At 42.6% G+C, this 27,435-nt stretch overlaps 1 protein-coding gene across 1 annotated transcript in view; it reads right to left on the bottom strand.

Annotated features, from left to right (window-relative positions):
* Window positions 1-27,435, bottom strand: part of LOC125462466 (palmitoleoyl-protein carboxylesterase notum1-like) — a 50,072-nt gene continuing 22,637 nt past the window's right edge. The window contains 8 exon segments of the mRNA XM_059653879.1: window positions 1-345; window positions 9,041-9,088; window positions 11,520-11,667; window positions 11,753-11,853; window positions 13,562-13,750; window positions 20,590-20,692; window positions 20,769-20,827; window positions 25,935-25,995. Coding sequence (XP_059509862.1) covers window positions 42-345; window positions 9,041-9,088; window positions 11,520-11,667; window positions 11,753-11,853; window positions 13,562-13,750; window positions 20,590-20,692; window positions 20,769-20,827; window positions 25,935-25,995 — 1,013 coding nt within the window. The 3' untranslated portion in view covers window positions 1-41.

Consider the following 27,435-nt stretch of genomic DNA (forward strand, 5'->3'; position numbering starts at 1 on the left):
ATTGTCACATGGAGGAAAACAATTGGGGTAGTTTTAAGACTTTAGCCTCCATTATTGAGCATTCCCAGCAGATGACTGGGTTCCATTCCAAGCTGCTGTGCTATTCTCTGAATATCAAAGCCCATGTCCATCAGCAGCTGAATCATGTTTACCTGTTGACCTGTGACATGATCATGAAGAGCTGGGCAGGTGGGGTTACAATGCGGTAACTGGCACTGATCGATGAAGTGAAAGGAGCAGTTTCTGGTCGGGGTCCTTGAGTACTTGTTGTCTTGCAGACTGCGGTCCCAGCACTGTAAAGCTGTATTCAAGGAAGCTCCTCTCACCTGGAAGTCCAGCCAGTTGCTAGAACAATGATACAGGAGAACTGTTAACACCAAAGTAGGAGCAAATTATGGCAGATGCTGGAATCGGTACTGAAAGCAAAAAATGCTGAAGATCACAGTGGGTCAGGCAGCATCTGTGGAGGGAAAGCAAGCTAATGTTTCTGACTTGTCAGCTCCAATGAAGAGTCATCTAGTCTCACAACGTTATTCTCTCCCTGCATGGATGCTGCCTGACCTGTGGTGATTTCCAGTTTTTTTTGTTTTCAATGTTAAAATCATTCTTGTCTTTAGACAGAAAGGAGCCTTCCTCAGCTTTCAACTTTAACAAATTGGTTAACGTGGTGAAATAAACCCATTTTGGAAGTTTCTAGCAAACATTCAAGGTCAGTATACCATGTGGATCAACTTTAGGTGTTCACTCATTGTGAAGAATCAGTGCTTTGTTTCCAGGTTGGTTAGCTGAGTTGGTTGCAAGGATGGTTTGCAATGGCAATAGTGTGGACCAAGTTCCAGCACCGACTGAGGTCACCATGAAGGGCTAGCAAAGTGTGGAGCTGGATGAACACAGCAGGCCGAGTAGCATCTCAGGAGCACAAAAGCTGACGTTTTGGGCCTAGACCCTTCCTAAGATGCTGCTTGGCTTGCTGTGTTCATCCAGCTCCCCACTTTGTTGTCTCAGATTCTCCAGCATCTGCAGTTCCCATTATCTCTGATCACCGTGAAGGGCTGCCCTTCTCAAACTCTCCCCTCGCCTCAGGTTCAAACATCACCTCTCTGTCTAATGAGAGAACAGCCCTATGGTCCAGTAGGGCTATTGCGACTTCACCTTTACATCTGAATCCAATAGTATAGTTTAATTTGAAAATATAACTAATCTAATTTACAATATAGCAACGTTTTGTGACCTTATGTGTCAGTTGATTCTGGTGTTCTACCTATAATGGTCAACAGTGGGTTGAGCGTTAACACTCCCCGTATTACAGGGACTGAAACAAAATGTGTAGCCAGGAGGATCTATGCTTCTAGGCTGACTATTTCCCTGGAGCTACCCCCAGTTGTGAAACTTCAGTGAAAATCCTGGAGAAATGAAACAAACAAACGATCATTTGCCCAGCCTTTCCAACAATCCATGTTTTAGCAGCAAATTGAGAAAAATCCAGAGAACTTCCATTCGCCAAAAAAACAAGTTGTCACAAAAACGTGTAAAGTTGTCAAACATGGTCCGAAATGTTAAATATAGACCAAACCCTGCATTACAATAGGTTTCTAAGAAAAGCCAGAGAGACTAACAGGGAAATCTGGAACAAATGGCCCAATATGTGCTGTCAAGAAATCACTGGAATTTATAATCGACAACTGAGTGACTGAATACCTGAGGGGAGATCCACTGTATATTTGTAAATGGTAGATCATGTCTGATGGATCAAACTGAATTTTAATGGCAGTGTAGCGGAAGGAGGAATGTTATTTATATAAACTTGCAGAAGCTATTTGATAAAGCCCTTCCTAGGAGACCATTGAAGATGTGTCGGTTCAGCTCCTTCAGATCTTGAGAGTATTTTTCAAATTACTAAAAGCTGGAGCCACTGAAGATACAAAGAGTGTAATGGATCTGTGTACATAGAACAGGAAAATGTCATTGAGTGATGGAAAAAATATAATTGATAAGACCAGACAGTTATAAATAGGGAACGGAATAGCAGGGGCTCAAAGTATTTTTCAATTCAGTCATGGGGTGTGGGCATCACTGGCTGGGCCCAGCATTTCTTACCCGTCCCTAGTTGACCTTGAGAATGTGGTGGTGAGCTGCCTTCTTGAACCGCTGCAGTCCGTGTGTTATAGGTAAATTCACAATGCTGTTAGTTATGTTCAAATTAACTGTAGTCTTAGTGAGGCCACTCTGAGAGTATTGGGAGCAGTTTTGGCCATCACCTTTTCAGAAGATTCTTGTGCCTTCATTCTGTCTTTGCATTGGAGCCACTTTGTCTCAGAATTGTGTGTTTCCAGACGGAGGCCTGACTTTAAATTGAAGGGGAGGTCTATTAGAGAGCAAGGGTAGCCCAAAGTTCCTGAACCAACCTATTGAGAGATACCACTACACACCTCTAGAGCAGGTGAGACTTGAACCCAGGTCTCCTGGATCAGACGTAGAGTCACTACCATTACACCATAAGAGCCTTTTCAACAGAATTATATTCTTGGGCCCTTAAAATTGGTTTCCCACCAGCCAGCAGCCTGGTGGCCTTTTACAGGTGGGATCCAAATGAGGAAGGTGAGAGAAATTGTGCAGGAATGAGGTCGCGATCGTAGAGGGCTGGTCCTGATACCAAGAGGACCCAGATGATGGGAGCTCCCATGGTGGCCTTCTGCAGGTTCTCAGGGGGCATCAGCCATCTGAACTGAATGTTTGGAGTGAGCTGACAAACTGTCATGAAGGGATGGTACCTGGTGACTATTGGGGATAACGGTTCCTCCTGTTCCAAAGGTATTGCTGGAGAGGCTCTGATGCCATGGGCTCAGCCTCATTTTACCAGTGGTTATAATTCAAATCTCTTAAACTAAAGATTTGTATCTTCATTATCATATTTAAATCTCCATTCCAGTTCGTGTAAGTAGATTGCCTCCTGATTGACCTGAAGGTGGACAAATCACCCGAACCAGATGGACTGCACCCCAGAGTTCGAAAGGAGATAGCTGAGGAGATAGTGGAGGCATTAGTAGTGATTTTTCAGGAATCACTAGAGTCAGGGAGGGTCTCAGATGACTGGAAAATCACTAACCTGACACCCCTGTTTAAAAAGAGAGTAAGGCAAGAGATTGAAAATTACGGGCCGATTAGCCTAACCTCAGTAAAGATGTACTGGCCCTGGGCTGGGTTCAGAGGGGCCATGAATGAACAGATTAACATGTGAGGAACATTTGTGGACTTTGGGACTATATTCATTGGAGTTTAGAAGGATGAGGGGGAATCTAAGTGAAACTCACAGAATACTAAATGGCCTGGACAGAGTGGATGTTGGGAAGATGTTCCCGTTGGTAGGAGAGACTAGAACCTGAGGGCACAGCCTTAGAGTAAAGGGAAGACCTTTTAGAACGGAGATAAAGAGAAACTTCTTCAGCCAAAGAGTGGTGAACCTTTGGAATTCACTGCCACAGAATGCTGTGGAGGCCGGGTCATTGAGTATATTTAAGACAGAGTTAGATAGGTTCTTGATTATCAAGGGGATCAAGGGTAATGGGGAGAAAGCAGGAGAATGGGGTTGAGAAACTTATCAGCCATGATTGAATGGCGGAGCAAACACGATGGGCCGAATGGCCTAATTTCTGCTCCTATATCTTATGGTCTTATGAATTGGTTGCCCTTCCCAGTAGAGGAAACGGCTATGTTCAAAGCAGTTTGTGTTCCTATTTCAGATTTCTGCATTTTCCCTCCTAACATCATCTGAAGCCACCCCTTTCTGGGAGTGAAAATTGAGTCAAATATATTAGTTTGCCATTTCTATTATTTCAGTTTGAATTTGCATTGGTGTTACATGTTGTGGAATGGAATTAATTCTATTGTGGTCACTGTTTAATAAATTCAGGTCATGAGCCTTGGGTTTTGGATGACTGTGATTGCAGGGGAGATGGAGGGATACCAAGACAAAGCTAATTACATTGTCAAAAATGTGTAAAATATGTCTGGGACAATTTGTGTAAATGTCCTTTAGGCTTGTAGCTTGACTGGGTGGTAAAATTACTGAAGTGTATCAGTTATAGTGATCTTAAATGAATTTGACATTTTCCCCAGGTTTTAACTATCCAAGCTTCTTGCATGCGATATTAATTACCAGCTGTAATCCCCAAAGAGCCAAATATTATGATTAATAACTATATTTAATATTCTTATTTCCTTGACACCAAGTTTGAGAAAGGACAATGTGGGATTACCTTTTGAATAGCAATTGTACATGATCAAATTATTCAGAGATGTGTACATACAACAAACATAAGCCATTAAACATTTCCAGAATGTGAATTATCAGCTTTAGCTGAGAACATAATTTAACAGAATTTCTTGTTCAAACGAAAAGTGAACCAGATGTTTGGAGAATCAGGTTTATGTTATTTTAAAACTCGACGCAAATATTTGATGAGTTGGAGCTCTGGACTTCATTAACCGCACACACACTCCCCCCACACTCATGGCTGTATCCCCAGGGAGAGCACTTCGCATCCTAGTGACTTCACCTGACGAAGGGGCAGTGCACTGAAAGCTTGGGATTTCAAAGAAACCTATTGGACTGTAACCTGGTGTGGTGTGACTTCTGACTTTGACCTTAACTCAGCCACCTTCTTTCGATCAAAGTTGTAAACAAAATGGCCTTTTCTACCTCCAGAATATTGCCCTCCTCTGCTCATGCCAGTGTTGCTGAGGCACTAGTCTGGTAGATCCTTGAATTCCTGTTTGGATTGCTGGAATTCTGTCTTTGTGGGTGACCAGCCCCCTTGAGTCTAGAACCTAACTGGAAAGCTGCAGCTTGATACATTTTCCACACTAAGTCTTACACCTCTGTCATTCCCACTCTTACCGAGTCTCAAGGTTGGTTATTACAATTTGAGCTGGGGTGAAGAACGGGAAACTAAAATCAGACAAAGCATCTTGCATGTTTGATCTGCAGCCACTAACTCTCTGGCCACATTGTGCCTTGTAGATGGTGCACAAGCTTTGACGAGACAGGAGGTGAGTTACTCTCCGCAGAATTCTCAGTCACTGACCTGCTCTTATAACTATTGTATTTCAGCGGCAAGACCAGTTCAGTGTCTGGTCAATGATAACCCTCAGGATGTTGATGGTAGGGGATTAACAAAACAAACACTGCAGAACAGTACACAATGAACGGGCTGTTCGGCCCTCCAAGTTGATGGTGACACATGATCCCTTTCCAAAATAAATCCTTTTGCCTCTACTTGTATGCATCTAATCGCTGCCTAGTCCTCTATCAGTCAAATGCCTCTTAGATGTTGCTATTATATCCATCTCCATCACCTCCTCTGGCAACGCATTCCAGGCACTTACCATCCTCCGTGCAAAACAACCTGCTTTTCACATCTCCTTTGAACTTTCCCCCTTTTACCTTAAACCTATGTCCCCTAGTAATTGAAAAAAAATTCCAGCTATCCATCCTATCCCCATCCCTCTGGTCATCCCTCAGCCTCTGACATTTAAGTGAAAACAAACTGAGTTTGCCCAATCTCTTCTGATAGCCAATACCCTCCAAACCTGGCAATATCCTGGTAAATCGTTTCTGTCCCCTCTCCAAAGCTTCCACATCATTCTAATTGTGTGGCAACCAGAACCGTGCGCAATATTCCGAATGTGGCCTAACTTAAAGTTCTGTACAGCTGTGACATTCAGTGATAGTAACGTCATTGAACATCCTGGGACAATGATTAGATTCTGTCTCATTTCAAGTCATCATTGCCTGGCACTTGTGTGGCACAAATGGCCTTTGACCCTTATCAGCCCAATCTTACATCTTGGTTCTGGATCTATCTGAGGAGCGATTTACCAATTGGGTACAAATTAGTTTGACACTGGGAGACAGAGGGTGATGGTGCGGGTTTTTTTGTCAAACTGCAGGTCTGTAACTCATGGGGTTTCACGGGGATTAGTGCTAGGTCCACTTCTGTTTGTCATTTATATTAGCAATTTTGTTGAGAATTTAGAGGGTTAAAAAGTTTGCAGATGACGCCAAAATTGGTGGTGCTGTGGACAGTGAGAAAGGTTCTCTAAGATTACAAAGGAATCTTGATCAATTCAACCAATGGTCCAAGGAGTGGCAGATGGAGTTTAATTTAGATAAATGTGAGGAGCTGCATGTTGGAAAGGCAAATCAGGGCAGGACTTATACACTTAACGATAAGGCTATGGGGAGCATTGCTGAACAAAGAGACTTTGGAGTGTAGGTTCATAGTTCTTTAAAAGTTGCAAGACAGGTAAACACGGTGCTGAAGAAGGCAGGTTCAGCATGCTTGCTTTCATTGCTCAGACCAGTGAACATAGGAGTTAGGATGTTGTGTTGAGATTGTACAGGATGTTGTTGAGGCCCTTTTGGAGTACTGTGTCTCATTCTTGTCAACCTGTTATGAGAAAGATATTACTGAGCTGGAGAGGAGTCAGAAAAGCTTTACCAGGATGTTGCTGAGAATGGAGGGTTGGAGTTGTAGGGAGAGGCTGGATAGTCTAGGACTTTTCTAACTGGAGCATAGGAGGTTGATGGTTTATAGAGGGTTATAAAATCATGAGAGGCATAGATAAGGTGAATAGCAAAGGTCTTTTCCCTAGGGTGCAGGAGTTCAAAACTAGAGGACATATTTTAAGGTGAGGGGAGAAAGATTTAAAAGGGACCTAAGGGGCAAATGTTTTACACAAAGGCTAGTTCATACGTGGAATAAACTGCCAGAGGAAGTGGTAGATGCAGGTACAGTTACAAAATTTGGGACAGGTACATGAATGGGAAAGATTTAGAGGATATGGACTAAACACAGGCAAATGGGACTAGTTTAGTTTGGGAAACCTGGTTGGCATGGACAGTTTGGAATGAAGGGTCTGTCTGTGTGCTGTAGGGACGCTGAGCAATGAACTGTGCTGAACATTGTGTAATCATCAGCGAACATCCTTACTTCAGACCCCATGATGGAGGGAAGGTCATTGATGAATCAGCTGAAGATGGTTGGGCCTAGGACACTACCCTGAGGGACTCCTGCAGAGATGTCCTGGAGCTGAGATGACTGACCTCCAACAGCCACAACCATCTTCCTATGTGTCACGTATGATCCCAACCACTGGAGAATTAGAAACATAGAAACATAGAAGATAGCAGTAGGAGGAGGCTATTCGACCATTTGAGCCTGCTCCACCATTCTTCACAATCACGCTTGATCGTCCAACTCAATAGCCTAATCCTTCTTTCTCTCCATAACCTTTGACCCCATTCACCCCAAGTGCTATATCTAGCTGCCTCTTAAATACATTCAATGTTTCAGCATCAACTACTTCCTGCGGTAATGAATTCCACAGGCTCACCACTCTTTGCGAGAAGAAGTGTCTCCTCATCTCCATGCTAAATGGTCTACCCTGAATCCTCAGACTGTGACCCCTGGTTCTGGTTACACCCACTATTGGGAATACCTTCCCTGCATCTAGCCTGTCCAGTCCTGTTAGAATTTTGTAAGACTCTATGAGATTACCACCTCCCCCCCCCACCCCACCAATTCATCTGACCTCTAGCAAAATCAATTTTCCATGATACCCATTGATTTCAGTTTTGTCAGGGCTCCTTGATGCCACACTCAGTCAAATACAGCCTTGATATCAAGGATTGTCACTCTCACCTCACCTCTGGAATTCAGCTCTTTTGTCCATGTTTGAACCAAGGCTGTAATGAAGTCAGAGATAGTAGGAACTGCAGATACTGGAGAATCTGAGATAACAAGGTATAGAGCTGGATGAACACAGCAGGCCAAGCAGCATCTTAGGAGCACAAAACATGCTGCTTGGTCTGTGATAATGGGAACTGCAGATGCTGGAGAATCCAAGATAACAAAGTGTGAAGCTGGATGAACACAGCAGGCCAAGCAGCAACAGAGGAGCAGGAAGGCTGATGTTTCGGGTCTGGACCCAGGAGCTGAGTGGCCCTGGTAGAGCCCAAGCTGGGCATTAGTGAGCAGATTATTGGTTCTTAAGTGCTGCCTGATAGCTCTCTCAATGACCCCTTCCATCACTTTGCTTGGTATACCCAGCTGTATATCCCTGCAAACAAACCCTGCTCCATCAACACTGGTGACTTCTGATTGCTGGCTCTCCCAACAGACACTGTGCCTTTGTCTTTGGCAAAGTCTTTTCTAACTGCAAAAGAATTCTTAAAGTTGTTCTATTGAACCCACACAAACCCCTTTTCTCTCCTGCCCTGTGCTCAACTTTTCTAAAGTGCTCAGAGACCTTCGTCTTTCTGCAAGGAGTGTTGATTGTTTCAATGAACAGAACTAATTTTCTATGAAGTGTTTCAAAGATTAAAAAGTGTTTGATCGTTGTTTAGGATAACAAAGAGTGGGGCTGGATGAACGCAGCAGGCCCTTGGGGTCTAGGCCCGAAACGTCAGCGTTTTGCTCCTAAGATGCTGCTTGGCCTGCTGTGTTCATCCAGCTCCACACCTTGTTATCTCAGATTCTCCGGCATCTGCAGTTCCCAATATCTTTGATTGTTTTTTATATTTGATCATGTTAACAATTGAAGACTGCATAAAAATGTTTCAGGTTGATCAAGAAAACTCAAAACTCATTGGTATTCTGGTCTAAAACTAATAACAACGGCGCCAAATATTTAGATATAATATGCTCATTTGCAAATAAAAAAACTAGGATTTGGATTTGTTCATTTAACATAATTTGTTTCTTCACTTTAGTGAGGTAATGATTAACTGAAACTGAAATTATAGCCTGACTATAAAGCATGAAGTTTAAAAATAACTCAACAGTCCAGGCCTAATCTCCTGTGGAACTGCATTGTGGAAGGTATGAGTGATTGAGTGCAGATGTGCTCTGACAGAAACAGCAGAGGAGATAAATGTCCTCTGGAAATTGTTTAATTAGCTAATTCACCACAGAAGAATACCAATCCAATGCTACTTTGTGCAATAGTTTTCAACTTGTTTAATATTTTAATACCTTACCTTTTTGAGATCATGGTGTGTGCAAGACATGCTGGGGCAAAAACCGCTCTAAAATAGAGAGAATTCAAATTATGTACAAACTATTAAGCAATAAACATTGTAATAGTATATGGAAACACACGAGACATGTGGGTCCTTGCTAAGGCATCTTAGATAATTTTAAATGAGATGATAATGTATATCCTACGCAGTCTGAGTGCTATCAGGCAGATTATTGCATTGTTGTAAAGGGGCTAATTCATATTTACATGTTTTTCTCGTAATGCAAGTACCTAACATTTTCAAGTCTTTAGTGACAGCAGATGAGTGTTGAAAAAGAGATTGCTAATTTTCTTAATGAGAACTTTGTGGTTATGTCAGTTTGTTGAAGTTTCCATCAGTTGTGACGGTAGATTCTGGGCTGGTGATTCACAGCAGCATTTAGTCTTCAGTATCAAGAAGAATATTAAACTGACCTGAATGACCTATTCTCACAGTAAAAACAATTTTTGAGATACTTAATCCTCAACAGCAGTGTCCTCTCCAGTTCTCTAAATACCATTCCTCCTGCAAACGAAAACAGGAAGCTAAGGCAAAGACAGATTATTGCATTCAGGAGTTGAATACCAAGCTCTGGGAATAATGAGAGATAGATCCGATATTACCTGTTTGTATAGACTGTCCAGGACAAACTTCCACCTTGTACTGAAGTTGGGGTGGCACGTTGGCTCAGCGGTTAACACTGCTGCTTCACAGCACAAGGGACTTGGGTTAAATTCTAGTCTCAAGTTAGGGCTGCGTGGAGGTTGCATGTTCTCGCTGTGTCTGTGTGGCTTTCCTCCCATAGTCTAAAGATGTGTAAGTAAGGTGGATTGATCATACTAATTTGTCGATAATGTCCATGGATGGGCCGGCTAGCTGGATTAGCAATGGGGAAAATGCGGGGTTAGTGGGGTTGGTTATGGGTGTGAAGTTCTTTGTGGATTTGATTGGCTGAATGGCCTGCTTCCACACTGTACAGGTTCTATGATCTTGAAGAGAATGGTGGATATTGGAATTCTGTAATGTGTTTGTTTCTATCTCCTACTCTTCTTTCTGAAAGAAAGTTTGAATTAACTTTTTTCCAGGGAAGCAGTTCTTGAGGTAGGTGGTCATTCAAAAAGATTATCCCAACACATTATCTATATTCAAGCCTGTTGTGGCTTTTCTGTCTGCTTGTGATTATCCAATCACAGCCAACATCTAGTGCTCTGGGACTATTTCAACATGTTCTGTAGATCCCTGATCAGTTTGTCTGTCTGAGGAGTCTAGATCCCTTTGTCCTGCGCACACAATGGAGAAATTCTCCTTACTGTACCCATTAATACAGCACCACTGAAACCTGTAACAGTCTCTCATATGTCCCTTTCTCCCCATCTCATTCTGAAGATGCCAGGGAGAGTAGAGATTCACTTTTATACTGAATAACTTCAGGAGCTTGGAGATAGTTTGTAGATCTCTGTCATTCAAGTTTGCAAAGTCTGACAACAGCATTAGGTCACATATCCCATGATCAGAGAACAAGGACATGCAGTTCATTGGAAGCAGCTTGATGTTTCTCGAGACAGCAGCCCCATTCTCAACTGCTCACCTATTTCCCCAGAACTAGGTGACTGTCACCAGCAGGAGATAGGCGTCTGCTGGTCAGGCAGGAGCTGAATGGATGCAATGAGTTTGACATTGCTTCCTTGCATTGAGTGACAATCCAGCTCACTCCCCCAAATCCACCTACTTCAGGAACCACTGATCACCATTGATGCCGAGAAAGGGATCTATGTTTAGATAGCCAAGGGAAGAGTGCACTACAGGAGCAGAATGGTTATTGACTAGTCAGGAGTCAGTTATAATAAAAATGAATCGCTGAACTGTTATTGCACAGAAGGAGGCCATATGGCCCCTTCATCAATTCTATCCCCTTGTGCTAATCTCCTACCTTTTCCCCATATCCCTGCACACCACTCCTATCCAAATAAGCATCCAACGTCCCTCTTGAATGCCTCAGTCAATATGCACTGTTCTATTCTTGTGCATTCCCAGAGGCCTAGAGTTCATTGAGGTGCTGTGGTGGATTCAATGCTGAAGAAACCCTCCTTTTTGGAAGACAATGGAATGACAGAGGAAGCTAGGAAGCCAATGGGAGACTGTTGTTGATCGGAGGCTTTCAGATGCCCCTCAGAGACACATCCAAGTTTATCTCCAAATGAGAGTCTTGCTCATGTTCTACTTCCTGCTTCTCACTTCAACTTGCCCAGGAATCTCCATGAGCAATGTTTTTGGATAACCCAGCTTTTGATGTCACAATAACGAGAAACACTTCCTCCAGTTTCACCCTGGGCTGTGATAATACACTTGGGCTTGCAGTCGCTTGCTTAAACCACTTAAATGTAGAACTTCCCCATTCTGATTGATTCGAATGATCTCCCACCCAGGTACAAATACTTAAAATCACATCATTACTCACACAACGCCCCGCAGTGAGTTTCTCAGGTCTCTGCCCAGGTTCTGGGTATAATTCCATTGGCTTTCCGTAAGAGAGTGACTTGCCAGTTGAATATTCTCCATTTTCAACTGCTCTTCATCAAACAGCCACTGGGTCACAAACACAGGAGCTGCAACAGAACTGTACATGAGCTACACCAGCGACCCCAGCCTCAGAGAAGGTCACAAATCCGCAATGTTTCAAATTTCATTTACATTTTAAGAATGAATACATCCTGTAGCCAAAGAAGCATTGCCACTCTTCTCCTCGTCTATAGTGCTGCCTGCATCTCTCTGGAATAGCACTGTTCCACATTCTGCACAGAAAGATCCCATTAGCTCACTGTAAAACTGTCAAACAATTGCTAATATTCATCACCACATTTTGAACCATTTCTAAAACTCATCAAACTCACTGCCTATATACACAAAACAACTGACATCTCATCTTCATTTTTCACTTTGGTTGGAAAATTAAAGTCCCACAGCACTTCTGCTGCTGTAAATTTGAGAACAATAGTAATTTGTCTTTGTTTGGTGGGGTGGGGGGAAGGGAGGAGCACGGGAAGTTGAATTTCCCACTGTTCCAATCATTGGATTGGAATATGTAAATTCAGATGTATACACGTTTGGAGCAGGATTGACTGGTCTACTCCTATTTCTTATTCGGGAACCAGTGAGGCTTTGAGGAACTTCAGCCCCTACAACCACAGCTGCATTTTGATAGAAAGCTCAGGCTAATGATTGTCTCCCAGTGGGATTCCAGCACATTCACACTGGTGTCTAACCCAGCAAGACAAAGACAGCTCTAAATCGTCTAAAGGAACAACAGACCACTCAAGGTTTAAAGCTAATTCGAATCTGGTTTCACTGATGAATTTACCATAGATGGCATTTGACAGGAGTGGATGCTAATGGGATATCAGCTGCGAGAATATTTGTTAAAACATCAGCAACATATCTGAAACACCGCCATTTTAAACATCATTAGTTTGACTGCTCCAGCTGCTTGGTGCACGCTACACCTGTGAGCAAGATTCTCAGGCAGGAAAAAGACTCAACAGTTAGCACAGGCCCAAGGCCTATGTCAGTGCCATGTTGGTACCAGCACAGCAGGAAGTACAGTCCCAGTGTGGATGGAATTGCCCACTGCCTGGAAAATGGGAGATGGGCATGAAACAGTCACTGCTGCGTAAACCCATCGTCTTCAAATTGGAACCACTCTTTAGCTTTTAATCTTCAATTCTGAACCTTTTCTTAAAAAGTGCCCTGTCGGGATGGTGGTGAGTATTTCTATGGAGCTGGACCAACACTCTTTCACCCAACCCCTCCCTCCCTCCCTCCCTCTCCTGGTGGTGTAGGCAGAGGGGGTCCCTAGTACCGTTACTAGCTCCATCTTTCTCCCCGTCTCTTTCACCGTGTCCTTCACTTTTGTTTTTGTGGAATCTTGCCAGCTCCTACTTTCTCCATTTCCTTCATTGTCACTCGGTCCAGGTGGGATCAAAGCAACTGGTGGCAAGGAGCCAGGGCTTTTCCAGTGGAACAGGATCAGCATTCAGCTCCTTCAGGGTGAAATAACAAAAACAAAACATTTCCTGCACCTCGCATAGGTCCTGGTCCCCAGCCCAAACCCATCTCCATTCCCCAACTGCTCTCTGCCTGGTCTTCAGGCTCAAAGCTGGAGGCTGTGTATAGTCTGTCTCAGTTTCAGTTGCTGGAAAGGGCAAGGAATACAGTGAGGACAATCGTCAGCCCATAACTAGTTGGAAGTGCGGTAAGTTTTGGGATAAAATTTTAGATTGTTTCCAAACCACACTGTCCACATGTCATTTTTCACTTTATGATTCTCATTTTTCAAGAAGCTATAGACATTCAGGCAATTGCATAAATGCTTAAAGCTGATGCGTCAGAGAGAGAGAGAGAGAGTATTCAGTTGCATCCAGAACAATATTCAACTCTCCTCCCATCTCCTGAATGTTTAGAGGCTTTAAAAAGATAATGAGCATATTTGTTATTTTACTTTACCTGAGTCCCTTTTTAATGAGGTGGTTTGGACTGCAGCTGGTCACACCTGAGCATTCAGTCTGTCTCTGTTGTTTATTGTCCAGGAACCAACCAGAATCAACCAAGCCCCGGACCTGAACATCAGCACCCAATTGCTGTAGGAGATTGGCCATTCGCTCAATGTTCAGCAGCACTCCAGTTCCACCAGCACTGCAAACAGATTAAACACCTCATGGAGATATAGTACTTGTAGATTATATACTGCACACAACTATATCACATATAGATTATATACCTCAGGGAGATATGTGACATATGGTCTCTAATTCACGTGTAGACGTATGAGATGTAGATTATATACCTGACATAGATGTGTTACGCATAGATTATATACCTTGTGTATATATATATATGCTATATGCAGATTATATACTTTATGCAGATATATTGTATTTAGATTATACTCTTGAAAGATCCAAAATTGTGAAGAACATCCACAGACGTTTCTTACAAATTTCATTTGTCAGCTCAGGAACTTTTTAGAGATAGTAGGAACTGCAGATGCTGGAGAATCTGAGATAACAAGGTGTAGAGCTGGATGAACACAGCAGGCCAAGCAACATCAGAGGAGCAGGAAAGCTGACGTTTTGGGCCTAGACCCTTCCTTAAAAACTTTTCTGAAGAAAGGTCAAGACCCAAAATGTCTGCTTTCCTGCCCCTCTGATGCTGTTTGGCCCCATGTGTTCATCCAGCTCTATACCTTGTTATCTCAGGAACTTTTTAATGCATTTTTATTCATGTTGCAAATATTCATTTTGCTAAAAACACTCAATGATCCATTTCATGAAGGTGATTGTTATATGGCCTAAGGAAACTAGAATCACATGGTCAAAATTTAGCTTCTCCTTCGAAAACATAAAGCGCAGTGCCCAGGCCTGGCTCCCACACAGGAAAACATCACCAGGTATCCAAAAGCCCAGAGGTCTCTTCAACCACTCCAGCCAGTGGAGTCCTTTAAAACAGGGACACCTATCTCGCACTTCTTGTTGACTAGGAGCGCTGCTGCTCTTTGTACCTGCCATAGGTGGACCAGAAGGATGTGAGGGTTGAAAGCCAACATCTCGATCTACAGTCTGAATGCACCTTCTGTGGTAATCAGGTCTGGGAGTGGGACTCAAACACAAGAGTTCTCAGCCACCACCTACGAGACCTCTGCCTTTGTGCTTCACTTCTTTTCAATCCAAAACTACAATTCAGTTTCTGTTGCTTTAAAAAGCCACAAGGTAATGCCCCACAAGCTTGGGTCAGCGGTGATTACAGTTACGTTTAAAAGCTGAATGGGACAGTTTGGGAAATGGTAACAATTTAGTTCACGATGAGAAAATAAGAACCTGTTGATTTCTTCCAGGCCTATGATTGACAATGGGGTACCTGCCCACTGTAGCAAGCGAGAATTGCAAGTTACGTTGTAAGGAGCAAGGGAAGGCAGCAAATTGAGGGAATAATGTTCCCCTTGCAACAGCAGAAAATGGAGAAATGACCTATGCTCTGTGATGGGAAGAAGCAGTGAGTTGCTCAACGTACCCTGAATCTGGAAATGAAGAGGCTCTCAGTTTTATTTTGCAGCTAGAGGCTTATCAGAACAGAAACCTAATGTCAAAAGAAAGAGAGTAACAGTTCACCAACATGTTCCCCAACCAAAGGATTGGAGTTAAGACTGAATTTAGCAGAAAAGGGGGTGACTTTTATAGCCCTGCCCTGCCCTGGTGGTGTATTTGAAGATTGGGAGGACATGTGAAATACTGTGGGTGTGTCAGCGCCAGCATTTCCCGCATTCCCATCGCACCCCCCCTTCCCCCACCAACCCCAGCGCGGGATGGTAAGGGACTAAGCAGCCAGACCACCTCCTCGACCTATTGAGGTCTTCTCTGGTCACTAACTGGACGAGTGAAGTATTGCATTTCAGCTGGGGCCCATGAAAACACGTGAGGGTGGGAAAGGGAGAAGTGGCAGTGCACAGACTGGATGAAAGGTGGGCGGAAGGAGGCTTTGTTACCCCCTTTCAGGTGCTACATATTCACCCAACCCCTCATAATCCCCCTTACTGGTCTCTAAAACCTGTCCCCTCCACCCCACAACCTCGCTGAAGTCCCTGACCAGGCACACCCACTCCCCCCACCACCCTAAACCCCGTCAGGTCAAACTGCTAACATTTGTACATTTTTTCTTCTTTGTGAACAAGATGCATTGATTTCTGATGTAGCTTGATGATGTTTTTCCAATAGCATTGTTCAGAGGATGTCCAAGGGGCTTTAATGAACAGGCGCAGTGGGTATGAACATGGTCCTCCTGACTCCCGCCATATGAGGGTGAATGTAGCACAGTACAATGCACTGGAGCACAACTGTTACCTGGGAACATGGTGGGACATGGTGATCCCTGATTCAACGCTGAAGAAGAAACGGAGGAAAGGATGTTCTCCATGGCAGTAGATATATCCTGTTACTCTCATCATGACCTGAGAGTTTGGAGCCTAACCCGAGCCCTTTTCCACTCTGCCATTAACATTTACAAATCACATGCACCTGTGTGTTGTTAAAAAAAAACACACCTTCTTCAGAAACCCCATTGTTTCCAATATAATCACTCCAGTTGGGGCTAAGTTACACAGCTGACCATCACAATGTTTTCTTATGTTGATCAAGGACCAGGCATTTTAGGAGGTTTCAAAATGATTGGGTACATCATCGTTTATAAAAATAACGCTTCTCCTTTAATGTCACTTTATTCTTTCAGGGTAAAGCCAGTTATTTATTGCCCATCCCTAATTACCCCTTGAACTGAGTCGCTCGCTCGGCCATTCCAGAGGACAGTTAGGAGTCAGCCACTTTTTGCTGTTGGCCTGGAATCACATATTGGCCCATGCAGGTAATATCCTTTAGGATGGCAGATTTCCTTCCATAGAGGACATTAGTGAGCCAGGTGTATTTTTATGCCAAGTCAGCAATAGCTCAATGGTCACCATTTCTGAGATTAACTTTCAATTCTATATTTATTAATTGAATCTAAAAGGCATTTACCTGTCATGGTGTGGCATCAATCCATGTCTGAGGACCATTAGCCTGAGCCTCTAGACTATTAATCCAGTGACATTACCATGACACCATTATCCACGTCAATAGTAAGAAATCAGACCTTAATTAACTGATCCTTTTGTGATTAGGTATGAAAATACTGGAATAAAAATTAATGTAGCCATGTCATCAGAGAGACTGTTTCCTTCCTATCTCCAGAAATACGGAGATTTACTGGAATTGTCTGGGTCATTGGGTCAGCTTTCCATGCCAAACATCTCAAGATACTGGGATGGCTTTGTACATCCTGTCACCTCGACAAGTACATGTAGTACCTGGGTAGCAAACAGGTTCTGCTCTTTTGTAAGTCAATCTATAGGCATGTTGGATAATAATGCAGGAAAATAAAACATAGCCACAGTATGTGGAAATGTTCATACATTAGATCTTTAATGTTAATACACTCTCATATTGGATCTTGTTCCTAAGTGTGAATGTTTATAAGTCAAGGACTACCTGCATTTGGAAAGTACCAGGAATTATTCCTAGTAAACCGTAGATATTTTCTATCAACCAGTTCAGAAATGTTATGACATGCCTCGAGAGCAGACAGGTTTTAAATCTGGGCCTGTGCCCTCAGTGGCAGGGATAGCTGGATACTTCTCCTGTGCCTATTGGATGGATAGGTCGGGATGGGTGACTCATCAGGTCCCCAGGAAGAGGCTCAGTGATGGGAGACAGTTCTCCCTTTACAGGGGGCAGTGTTCCTCAGGCTGATCCATTCTTTGGGAGATGGAAAGACCAGGAAGATGGAAGGAGAGTCAGCAATCAGTCAGGCCAGGGAGTCGGATGTTATCTGAGATCAGGCACGCTCTGTAACAATCCACCAGCTGGTGTCAGTGAACTATTATCTGCTGTTCGGGATTGGATCCTTGTCTTGAACATTTCGCTGACGTATCAGAGCCATGTTGTTGCTTCTTCATAAACAATTCTGAAATTACTTAGAAAAAGTCAACTGTCTATTTTTAGTTAACTGCGGGGCCCATATGCCAGATCTTACAAGACTTATGACCTTAATTGTAATGTATAATTAACTAGGAATTAATAAAGAATTAATTTAGATTCTTCTGCAAGATGAATTGATTAAAAGTGGAATCTGTTTATCCTTAGGAGAGCATTTTAAGGGAATTTTCTTCTTATTTTGAACATTTCAGAATGGCTGGGAGAGGGTCAAGGCTTGAACAGGCAACATTTTGCTGAATATACCTATTTCTGGTTGCACTGCTGTACAAAGGAATAATGTGGAGGTAGTAGACAGGTAAGTGCTGTACCTGTAAGGGTTTGGAAGACAGTGGGATTTAGCTGCTGGTGGATTGTTTCCATGGGTTTGGGAAATGAAAGCTGCAGGTTGGAGGAGGGTGAATGCTTTTCTGATACTTGCATGTATTACAGACAGGAGTTCAATCCCTCTAATAATTAAAACCAAAACACCCAGAGAAACCCGCCTCACTTCATTATCTGCTAAAAGAAATGAGAAAACTGGAATAACCTGCCTTTCACCTCCCAATCTGTTATAAAGGAGAGGTTCAGTCAAATGAAATCCTGGCACTCACTCTATAAGCAGCAAGTAACAATTTATTTATCTAACTCTAACAGTGAAACAAATTAACAGAACAACTAACAAACTGATTAATTCCCCTTACCTACTAACTATTCCCTAATAAAGCAAAATTCTATTGGTATGTTGTAACAATAAATACAAGTCCCACTAAATAAACCAAATAAGAAAAAAAGCATTAAAACTTCGGCTGTTAAAACCACAGTCAGGATGCATCTTGTCAAGTGATCCGCACCCTCTCTGCTGATCCTCAACCAAGACACATCTCTCCATTGAAATCTGATTTCAGGAATATTAGCTAAGAGTGGCATGGTATCTTTTAGATGGTGCTTAATCAGAGAGCTTAGAGATTTCTGTGAAAGTGAGGGTTTGACTCTTCCGATGGCAGTTCACTCACACTCTGATTTTCAAAAACCCTCTTCTTATATATCCTTGATGACCTTATAGTAGGATTAGTTATAGGTTGTCAACACCATCAGATTTAAACTCAACTGGTTTTCGGTCTCTTAGTGCCTAGTTTAAAATAATTGGCAAATATTCAAGCTGGTTGCCTGACATCAACATAAGCCCAAAGTTTTTACAACCACACAGCCTATTGATACAGACATTTCAATTTCAGAACTGGCTGTGCATCTTCAACTGATTGCACATATTATTGCCTAAATCTCCAAGCTTAGAAAAATACATCACCTCTTACAGGGACCACGCATTCTTACTGCCTATCATTTTTACAAACAAATTTTAACTTCCTGCCTTCCAGTTCACAAGTACTCTACACAACTCCACAACATGTGTAGCAGGAGCAGGAATCCCGAACCTTTGAGCAAACTCTGTTCTTCAATCTCTCCCTCCCTTCATGGCTGTACTTTGAACTTCACCAATCTTCTCTCATCACCAAGGGATATTCCTGGTGATGCCTGACAGCTGTCTTAAGGTCAAAACTATTTCTGGCCATCAGCTCATCAACCTTTGACCTGCTTGAGAGCCCAGTGCAAAACAGGAAGGTAATCCAAATAAGATCCTGCTGTTTAATTCAGTGGAACTTCCACCTTGCCGGCTTTCTCGGCCTGGAACTTGTACCCTGCTCAATCCCTTTAATTACCAGGGTTTAGAATTTGAAAACAAAGTGAAAAGTAAAGTCAGAGATGCAGGGATAATTGTAGTAATCTGGCTTTAGTCATTTCATGTATCTCACCTCTAAACAAGTAAGAAAGACAATTTACTTCAGGTTCAAAGTTTAATATGGACTGAACACAGACAGGTGGGACTAGTTTAATTTGGGAAAATTGGTCAGAATGTATGAGTTGGACTAGAGGGTCTGTTTCTGTGCCGTGTGATTCCATAAACTAACTTTTTCAGTATTGAGGAGCTGTAGATTTGAGATTTTTGATAGTGAACTCAAATGGTTCTGAGGGAGTAAGCAGAGCTGGTCCCAATAGATGATAAGGTCTCACTTCAGGGAGGCCATGAGGAGCTCCCCCACTATGAACACATCTTGGGTACCAGGGTGGGGTAAGAAGCTGGCCACTCCTCCTGTACACTCCAGGGGCCGACAAAAGTCCATCTGTCCTGATTCATCTGTTACAGGGAGTTGTTGGTTTTCCTGTTGTATAAGGTAATGATACTGGAAGTTAATGCTGCAGGCTGTATCAACTTCTCAATCTATTTAGAAGTAGCCCTGTCCCTTTCAAGATCCTGCAATCCTCAATTTTCCAGCAGGCTTACAAATAAGGCCACCCTTACTAATACAACAATTCTGCAATAAAGTCCATCCTGTTTTAGAATCTGAATCTTTTCTAGTTAGACAGCCATCTGTGTTTCCTCACCCACTGTAGACGAAGCAGACTCTGAGATCCCTTCTAAAGGGAGCATGGTGCCACCAATGCCAACTCCAGCTAGCGCCTATGACATAATGAGCCAAGGTGAAGACCCATTATACAACATGGTGAGCAGTGGTAGCTGTATGAAGATTTAATTTAGCTGCACCGTAACAACATTGGCATTCACAGTCTTGGGTGACAAAGTATTGGTAAAGTTTAGCTGTCTTAGAAGTTTTTTATTTTGCAAAGGTGCTAAAACCTAGCTTTCAGCAATATGACAGAGCCAAGTCTGCTCCAGGAACAGATGGTTGGAATGTATTGAGAACCTCAGGATAATACAATAAAATTGTAAGTAGAACACATTATTGTTTAAATTGTAACCTCCTCATTATCACATTTAACAGCAGACATGTAAATTGATTAATTCAATTATTTATTCTGAAGTTAAACAAATGGCAGCACCTGCAGTTAGAAAATAGAATTATTCTGTATTTCACATTGCAGCATTGTTAATTGATGTTAATGAAATTTGCTTACCTGGTTCCAGCAAGCAGGACAACCTTAGCCAATTTAATATATCTTGGAACTAAATCTTTAATCACCTCCCTGAGAATTAATGAGCCCATAAACGCATAATCGGCTGGAAAAAAATACTCACATTAATACACGGAAACATAATTTTATTTGTTTCTCCTCATAATATGTCAAAAAAGTACCTTGGTGGGTTTTTGGTGCAATTCCACTCCATACATCACTTGAACAATAAGGTACAAACCTGTCTCATAAAATAAAAATGAACACCTTATTAAATATGTTTCAAATTACTATCTCCTGTATCAAACATGAAAAAAAGTACAGATTTAATTTCAGTGAAAAGGGTAAACAGGACAGAATTCAACATCCTGTAGAAAACAATTCCTAAGGTGTAGAATACTTTCTAAACTGGACACTAGACTGACCCTATGTGCGTAAATCCAATTAAGTATACAATTAGTATGGCAGACACAACAGATCACTTGCATAAAATATGCTGAAGCGGAAAATCCACAGAGAAACAAAAACAAAATGAAAACACAGAACAGCTCACACAAGGCGATAAATAAGGTAGATTGCTGTCCAATAGAAGACAAGCCCAAAGATTGCCTCAGGGAAACAGGTCAGACATACTTCACTTTGAAAAAATGATACTTAAGTGAATCGGCACTTCCCAATTTTTGAGTTAGACGCTAAAGAAAGTGACAGAATATTATCAGATTGTGAACCTTGGTTGGAAAACACTAACTACAATCAACAGAAACACCATGACATGGGCCAGGGGAACAGTACTAGTGGTAGCACATGACAAATACCACACCCGCCACCCACCCACCACCCCCCCCCCCCCCCGCAAGATGTTCCTAATCTCAGAAACGACAGAACCATATCACTCCTAAAGTTTCAGCGGCATATCAGCTACTGTGCCCTGAGGTCCGAGCTGCGTTTGTGCCTCACGCCTGTGTGTCGTGCGTCAGTGTGTGTGTGTGTGTGTGAATTTATCAGAGTCAGGCATTGGGAGGGAATGTACATTGGCACTAACAATGTGGCTTCCTCTTTCATACCACAGCCAATTCTGTTTTCCAAAGAGAATTTGATCAATTCGTGTGCTATGCGGCTGTTTTAATTTTTACGAGTTCAGACTTCCTGCCAAAATCAGAAGTGGTACTACAGAAGTAATTTTTACATTTGTTCTCAAAATAAATTATGTGAATTACATTAGCTGGTGAGAGACTTTTGACTCGTGAGAATCAAAGTTTTGTACACAGGAGGGATGGCCTTTAGGGCTAAAGTTAAGGTATAAAATTAGCTTTGCCCCTTTCCCTGAGTACAAGTTAATCAGAGCCAGTCCTAGATAATTCGGCCCCTTCCACTAGTCACCACCAGGGGTCAGTCCTATACCTACTGAGCCTGTAGCGGCTCCCACAGTGCCACAGCTAGAAGGCCATTGACCTTGATAATTACTTTGTGAGAAGAAAACTTGGAGGAACTAATGTACAGAGCATTTCTTAAAAAATGGGAGTTTGGAAAGTGTCGATTACAAAGGAGCCTAGGTGTCCTTGGCAATAAATTGCTGAAGGCTAACATGCAGATGGAGCAAGTTATTAGGAAGATGACTGGAATGTTAGCCTTTATTGTGAGAGGATTAGAAAACAGGAAGATTGAAATCTCGCGCCAATTGTATAAGAGCACTGTCACCAGGGTCATCAGCCACAATCCTATTGAATGGTGGAGCAGGTTCAAAGGGGCTGCGTGGACTAACCTGCTCCTGGTGTTTCCTTCAATGCTTTTTTTTCAGTGATACCTCCAGAGACTGAGGGCCCTACTACAGGCAGCAGACAGCGTGACCATAGGAACACACTATTTGGGCCAACACCTGATGATTGCCCAAGGAAACAAGGTCAGAGCCTGGTGAAGCCACAACTGTCTCTTAGCCATGTCATTACAAAACCTGAGCCCGCTCCAGGGGCAAGAGTTTGAACCTTCCTCGAGAAAATCCTGTCCATAGACAAAGTGAGAGAGACTGACGCCCAACTTCCACTCCACTTTCCTCTGACTCACATCAGAAAATAAACAGAACCAACTGCAAACTATTGAACTTCAGGTGCAATCTCATAGAATCATGGAATTGTTACAGCACCAAAGACCATTTAGTCCATCGTGCCTGCACCTAGTTTTCAAAGAAGCATCATTTACCTTGTGCTGAGCCCTTGCTTTCTCCGCCCATCCCTGCACACTGTTTCTATTCAAGTAATCATCCAATGTTCCTCTTCAATGTCCCAATGAATCTGGCTCCACCATATTTCCAGGCAGTGCATCCCACATCCTTAATACTCACTTGGTGAATACATTTTTTCCTCACTTCACCCTTGCTTCTCATTTTACAGATAACTTTAAATCTACGCACGCTTGTTCTTGTTCCTTTTCCAAGCTGGAGCTGCTCCTCCCTATCAAATCTGTCCAGGCCCAGTTCATGATTTTTAAAACCTCGCTCAAATTTCCCCTCAGTCACCTTCTCTCCAAGGAGAGCAGTCTCAACTTCTTCAATTTCTCCTTATCACTGGTAGTTTTCGTCCTGAGAACTATGTTAAAAGTTGTTTCTAAATCTGGAGCAAAACAGTTGACCCAGCAACTACATGCAGAAAGCTTTGTTCCAATCCTCCAGACCCCCGGTACAAAGGTTCACTCACAGAATATCATGACTTAACTTAATGTGAACTTTGAATGCACAAAAACTCTTGCAAGTCTCTGAGGACAAATAATGTTTGAAGTTGTTCAAAACAAGCAACACAAATTCTATTTCATTTCATTCTCTGATCAAATTATTTCAGCTCCCTGTCGGAAAGAGGAATATCAATGTCTTTATCTTGACTTTTCTATTTCATTTGAGGATTTTCAGTTCAATAACCAAGAGATGCTCTCCACACAGTTTCGCTGACTTTTTTCAGCACTGTACCTCTTATAGAGGAAGGAAATATTGCCAGGATTTCTGTCTGACTGAGATCTACCCCTGAGTTTACACAGTGTAAAAACAAATGGATTGCATTCTCGTTCAAACATACCGCTGATTGCTGCTCATCACAATGAGAGTTTTCACAAAGATGTCAAATTCAATGGATGCCTGTTATTTCAAAATTTGGATTTCAATTATTTTAAACTTTCAAAGTCATGTTGAATAATGTCAATTCACTGCGGAACTTAGAGCAGCTGAGGGAATAAAAAGGGGGTTCGCTTGACAAATAAACAAAACTATCCAACACAGTTCACATGATCAGTGGGCGATTATTCTAAACAGCTGTATCTGACCCAGTAATTCACCTGAAATTCAAAAGAAAATGATATGATATGGTATGAAAAGCAACTAACTGACAATTTCAGTCATTTTGAACCAAATGGCCCAATCCTCAGTTACTGAGTACTATTTTTATTCAGATATGTAATTACTTCCATATGTTCTCAGTTGCTCAGCATTGGAATTACTATTTTGTTGATGTAAAATGTCTGTTTGAAGTTCAAAGTTTAATTTAGAAATGTCAGTCCACTATCATCATGAAGATAAGTAGTACACTACTCAATTTAAGAACAAAATCTATTAATTTTACTCAGAAATATGAGAATATCTTCACTGGTTGGACTGTTACATTCACTGTGGGATGTATCAAGATTATGAAGTTTATCATGAGTCATTGTGCAGTCCAGCACTGACACAAACCCTTTGGTCCAACTTGTCCATGCCGAGCAGATATCCTAAATAAATCTAGTCCCATTTGGCTCACATCCCTCTAAACCCTTCCTATCCATGTACCCATCCAGATGACTTTTAAATGTTGTAACTGTACCAGCCTCCACCACTTCCTCTGGCAGCTCATTCTACACTTGCACCACCCTCTGTGTGAAAACATTGCCCCCAGGTCTCTTTTAAATCTTTCCTCCTCACCTTAAACCTATGCCCCTCTAGTTTCAGACTCCCCAACCTGGAGAAAAGTCCTTGGCTATCTACTGTATCCCTGCCCCTCATGATTGTATAAACCTCTATAAGATCACCCCTTAGCCCCTGACACTCCAGGGAAAATAGCCCCAGTCTATTCAGCCTCTCCCTGTAGCTCAAACCCTCCAAACCCAGCAACATCCTTGTAAATCTTTTCTGAGCCCTCCCAGCTTTCATAACATCCTTCCTGTAGCAGGGAGACCAGAACAGCATGCAGTATTCCAATACCGGCCTAACCAATGTCCTGTACAGCTGCAACATGACCTCCCAAATCCTATACTCAGTGCACTGACCGATAAAGGCAAGCGTACCAAACGTTGCCTTCACTACCCTGTCGACCTGCAATTCCATTTGCAAGGAGCTATGAACCTGCATTCCAAGGTCTCTGTTCAGCAACATTCCCCTGGACTTTGCCATTAATGTGTAAGTCTTCGTAATAAATTATTTGCCTTTCCTTTCACTCTGTTTATGATGCATCCTTTGAAATATCTCCACAGAGGCCAGTATCCAGCCATGAAGTCACCCCTTATTTAGACATGAGCAGCCCTTGACTTTAGTACTGCCTCATTCATAGCCAGCTGTCAGAGTGATCAGAATCTCTGACACTTCCGTTTATAACTGTCAGCCAAGGCTCCCTGATTGGACCAAGTTAACAGCCCCAATCAGGGAATTCATATTCTATGAGGTCTACCTGGCTGAACCAGTTCCAATCTTTAGATCCTGTACCATGTATCCCTCCTGCTAAAGCATGTTGCATTCCTTTGTGAGGACCTGTGACTGGGAATATCCAGGAAAACCTGTGCTCTTATTCTGCCTTTACCCCCAGAAAGAATTCCCTCCATGCAGCGGTTACCTGCTGTTTTCAGTTAAACTGAGCCAGCATCAGTTGCTGCATGCTTTTCCAGTGTTAGATACTGAGTGCAGGGAGAATGGGTCAGAATGGGTCTTTTGAAACAGTTGGTTCAAGTGACACTGGTTAGAATAAGATGAAGGTTCTTTGTTCACTGTCTGACTGGGAGTTCCCACAACTGTAGGGAAAACTGAAATGATCCAATTTATTCCAGAACCCTCACCCCATCCCCCTCTCTGATGAAGGGTCTAGGCCCGAAACGTCAGCTTTTGTGCTCCTGAGATGGTGCTGGGCCTGCTGTGTTCATCCAGCCTCACATTTTATTATCTAGGACAGGGAACGTTTTCTCTCAAATGTTTGCCTTAAACACTAAACGATTTTAGCAATAATCACATTTCGAACAATTTAGCAGAAATGCTAGCTCGCTTGTTACATTTGAATTTCTGCCCTATGTCATCTCTCCTAATGCAAAATGCATTCTCCCGTTGAGAAATTGAAAGAGAAACTTACACTGTGTTAGCATTCCACCAGTGTGGGTTCTCCTCAGGTTCAGCTGACAGAATCCCAGAACCTGTCAATCAATATCGTTGACAAGGTCATTCCTCACACTCATCAGAATTAAAATTTCCCTAATAATTATAACACCTCTTTGTTAACTGCAAAAACAAACTATGTATAAAGGCTTGGTAACCAAGTGTGAACCTGGATGAACACAGCAGGCCCAGCAGCATCTCAGGAGCACAAAAGCTGACGTTTCGGGCCTAGACCCTTCATCAGACCCATCATCTGATGAAGGGTCTAGGCCTGAAATGTCAGCTTTTGTGCTCCTGAGATGCTGCTTGGCCTGCTGTGTTCATCCAGCTCCACACTTTATTATCTCGGATTCTCCAGCATCTGCAGTTCCTATTATCTCTGATACAATATCTATGTATAAAGGCTTCCGTTGTCTTAGAAGGACACAATATCTAAGGAAATAATGGACTAAAATTTATTGTTGGTGCAACAATGATACTGCTGGAGCTGAACATTATTTATATGCAAATTCCACAGCAAATTAGACATGCATTCACAGCCAAACATAAAAATCCAGGAGCTGCTTTCTGAATTGCCAATAGCTTCCCAGAAATGCTATCTCTTTGTCAAAGCTACTTTTCAAATGCAGGGAATGATATGGGGTTACTGCCTGTGTGTGGTGGATAGGAACTAAACTCACAATCAAATGGTTGCTCTTCTGCATTTCAGTTTAAATAACCTAAAATATGAATTATGTATTTCAACTGCTGACCAAGAAAACAAACTTTGAAAAGTACGAAGTCTTACTATTCCAAAATATTTTTTATTCATTTGTAGGATGTGGCCATCACTGACTGTGCCCAATATTTCTTGCCCATCCCTGGTTACTCATTGAGAAAGTGGGGGTGAGCTGCCTTCTTGAACCATTGCAGTCCATGTGCAGTAGATAGACCCACGATGCTCTTAGGGAGGGAATTCCAGGATTTTGATCCAACTGGTCATGGGTTTGGAAGGTGCTGCCTGAAGATCTTTGGTGAATTGCTGCAGTGCATCTTGTAGATAGTACACACTGCTACTACTGAGTGTGGGTGGTGGAGGGAGTGGGATGCTTGTGGATGTGGTGTCAATCAAGCAGGAGCTGCTTTGTCCTGGAGGGCGTCAAGTTTCTTAAGTGTTATTGGAGCTGCCCCCATCCAGGCAAATGGGGAGTATTCCATCACACTCCTGACTTGTGCCTTGTAGATGGTGGGACAGGCTTTGGGGAGACAGGAGGTGAGTTACTTGCTGCAGTATTCCCAGCTTCTGGCCTGCTCTTGTAGCCACTGTGTTAATGTGGTGAGTCCAGTTGAGTTTCTGGTCAATGATAACTCCCAGGATGTTGATAGTGAGGGATTCAGTGATGGTAACACCATTGGATGTCAAGGGGCAGTGGTGTTGGTCATTGCCTGACATTGGTGTGGTGCGAATGTTACATGCCATTTGTCAGCCCAAGCCTGGA

The sequence above is a fragment of the Stegostoma tigrinum genome, chromosome 23, assembly GCF_030684315.1.
Source record: "Stegostoma tigrinum isolate sSteTig4 chromosome 23, sSteTig4.hap1, whole genome shotgun sequence".
In the NCBI taxonomy this organism is placed as follows: Eukaryota; Metazoa; Chordata; class Chondrichthyes; order Orectolobiformes; family Stegostomatidae; genus Stegostoma; species Stegostoma tigrinum.